This window comes from Nerophis lumbriciformis, linkage group LG06, assembly GCF_033978685.3.
Source record: "Nerophis lumbriciformis linkage group LG06, RoL_Nlum_v2.1, whole genome shotgun sequence".
Taxonomy (NCBI): Eukaryota; Metazoa; Chordata; class Actinopteri; order Syngnathiformes; family Syngnathidae; genus Nerophis; species Nerophis lumbriciformis.
The window spans coordinates 4,525,951-4,528,450 of record NC_084553.2 but is presented as its reverse complement, the minus strand read 5'-3'; the positions used below and the strand labels follow the sequence as shown (position 1 = coordinate 4,528,450).

Sequence of the window (2,500 nt, the reverse complement as noted above, 5' to 3'; positions counted from 1 at the left end):
TGTTTACTTGTGTGTGATATCATTTGCGATACAAGCAGTCCCGCAGTTTGTTTACTTAAGTGTGATATCATGTGCGATACAAGCAGTCCTGCAGCGTGTTTACTTAAGTGTGATATCATGTGCGATACAAGCAGTCGTGCAGCGTGTTTACTGAAGTGCGATATCATGTGCGATACAAGCAATCCTGCAGCGTGTTTACTTAAGTGTGATATCATGTGCGATACAAGCAGTCCTGCAGCGGGTTTACTTAAGTGTGATATCATGTGCGATACAAGCAGTCCTGCAGCGGGTTTACTTAAGTGTGATATCATGTGCGATACAAGCAGTCGTGCAGTGTGTTAACTTAAGTGTGATATCTTGTGCGATACAAGCAGTCCTGCAGTGTGTTTACTTATACACACATATATTAATATATATACACACACATATATGATAGTGCTATGTTTTCCCATTCAAAGCATGCAGAAATGTTGACGTTTTAACTGCAGTTTTTGGAAGCTGGTATTTCTTCCTGGTTAAGGACAAAGGAGTGTGTGTTCAGGTTCAAAGATGTTCCTGGGATCATCACCACGTGTGACATCACCACGTGTGACATCACCACGTGTGACATCACCACGTGTGACATCACCACGTGTGACATCACCACGTGTGACATCAAAGTCCTGTTGGACTCAGTCTGACTTTGTGCTCTCTGTCCTCCTCAGTGCTCAGCGGCCTTTGTTCCAACGCCTGCCCAGGTAACATCAAGGTGAGTTCTTCAACCACAGTCGGTGTGTGTGTGTGTGTGTGTGTGTGTGTGTGTGTGTGTGTGTGTGTGTGTGTGTGTGTGTGTGTGTGTGTGTGTGTGTGTGTGTGTGTGTGTGTGTGTGTGTGTGTGTGTGTGTGTGTGTGTGTGTGTGTTTGCACCCCTGCTGGTGACATCTATCAACATGAGGGTGGTCCCAAAAAGGAGGGATTTTTCACAATGACTGTGTGTCGCTTTTAAAAGTGCTCCCCCTTTGGTCAACATATGAAATAACAAGTGTGTGTAAAAAATGGAAATGCGCCTCCTTTGGCCAAAATTAATTAAAAAAAGTAAAATAAATATGAATATAAAGAAAGACTGTAATAACTTGAAGTAAATAATGAAAATTAAAAAACAATTACAAACAAAAATGAACTAAAAGCAGTCTTTTTCTCATAATGTGTTGACTTTTTCTTATAAAATTGGAAACAATTTCTCATATTCTTTCTGTTTCTGTAATGTTGCCATTATTTCTCTTAAAATTATTACTTTTTTATGTAATATTATTGCTTTTTATTGCACAATGGTGACATTAGTCTTATAAAATTCTGACTTTTATCACAAAATTGCCAATTTTTGTTGTTGTTCATGTAAAATAGTGCCTTTTTTTTGCGTAAAATTATGACAAAAGTCAAGTAAAATTCCGATTATTATTATAATATTGCCAAAGTTTTCTTAAAATTACGACTCTTTTCGTAAAATTGCCAACATTTTAAGCTTTTCTTGTATAAATTGCGGCTGTTGTCGAGTAAAATTCCAACTTTTATCATAATATTGCGCAAATAAAATAACATTTCTCACAATGTGTCGACTTTTTTCATATAAAATTGGGAACAAATTCTCGTATTATTTCTGTTTTTGTAATATTGCCATATTTTCTCTTAAAATTATTACTTAGTCATGTAAAATTATTACTTTTTTAATGCAAAACGGTGACATTTGTCATATCAAATTCGGACTTTTATCACAATATTGCCAATTTTTGTGTTGTTCTTGTAAAAAAAAAATGTTTTATGACAAAATATGAGTAAAAATTCCGATTATTATTATAATATTGCCAAAATTTGAAAGTTTTCTTATAAAATTGTGACTGTTGTCGCGTGAAATTACGACTCTTTTCATAAAATTGCCAACATTTTAAGCTTTTCTTGTAAAATTGCGACTGTTATTGAGTAAAATTCCAACTTTTATCATAACATTGCACAAATGTTCAGTTTTTCTTGTGAAATTTTGACTTGTGTTGAGTAACATGACAACTTTTATTATAATACTGCCAAAATTCTAAGTTTTTCTTGTGAAATTGTGATCTTTTTCTTGTAAAATGTCAACTCATTTTTCACAACAAGCTTTTTTATATGTGCATAGTATGTATATATTATTCATGTTGTAAATACACTTCTTTATATATCTAGAAAGGCTGGTCCTAAAGAGGGAGGCTTTTTTTTTTCAGGTCTCAAGAAGGTAACAAATTCAGTGTGTGTGTGTGTGTGTGACTCCTGCATGCATGTTACCCTCCAGAGGACTATTGCAGCACACACAAATAGTCGCACGTATCCTCATTGTGTCCGACGTTCAAAATCCTGCCATTATTTGTTATTTTCAACCCCAGGAGAACATCCTGGGATAATATTACCACGTCCTCGTTAGCAACCGCGTCGCTGTTTTTAACGCACCCGGTTGCTACGGCGACTCGTTAGGCAGCGGCCTCTTTCCTTC

General features: G+C 35.9%; 1 protein-coding gene across 1 annotated transcript in view; it reads left to right on the top strand.

Moving 5' to 3' along the window:
* The window catches only part of itfg1 (integrin alpha FG-GAP repeat containing 1), a 402,483-nt gene that overhangs the window by 344,773 nt on the left and 55,210 nt on the right, over positions 1-2,500 (top strand). Inside the window, exon 13 of the mRNA XM_061963663.1 lies at positions 705-748. Coding sequence (XP_061819647.1) covers positions 705-748 — 44 coding nt within the window. The remainder of the gene's footprint in view (positions 1-704; positions 749-2,500) is intronic.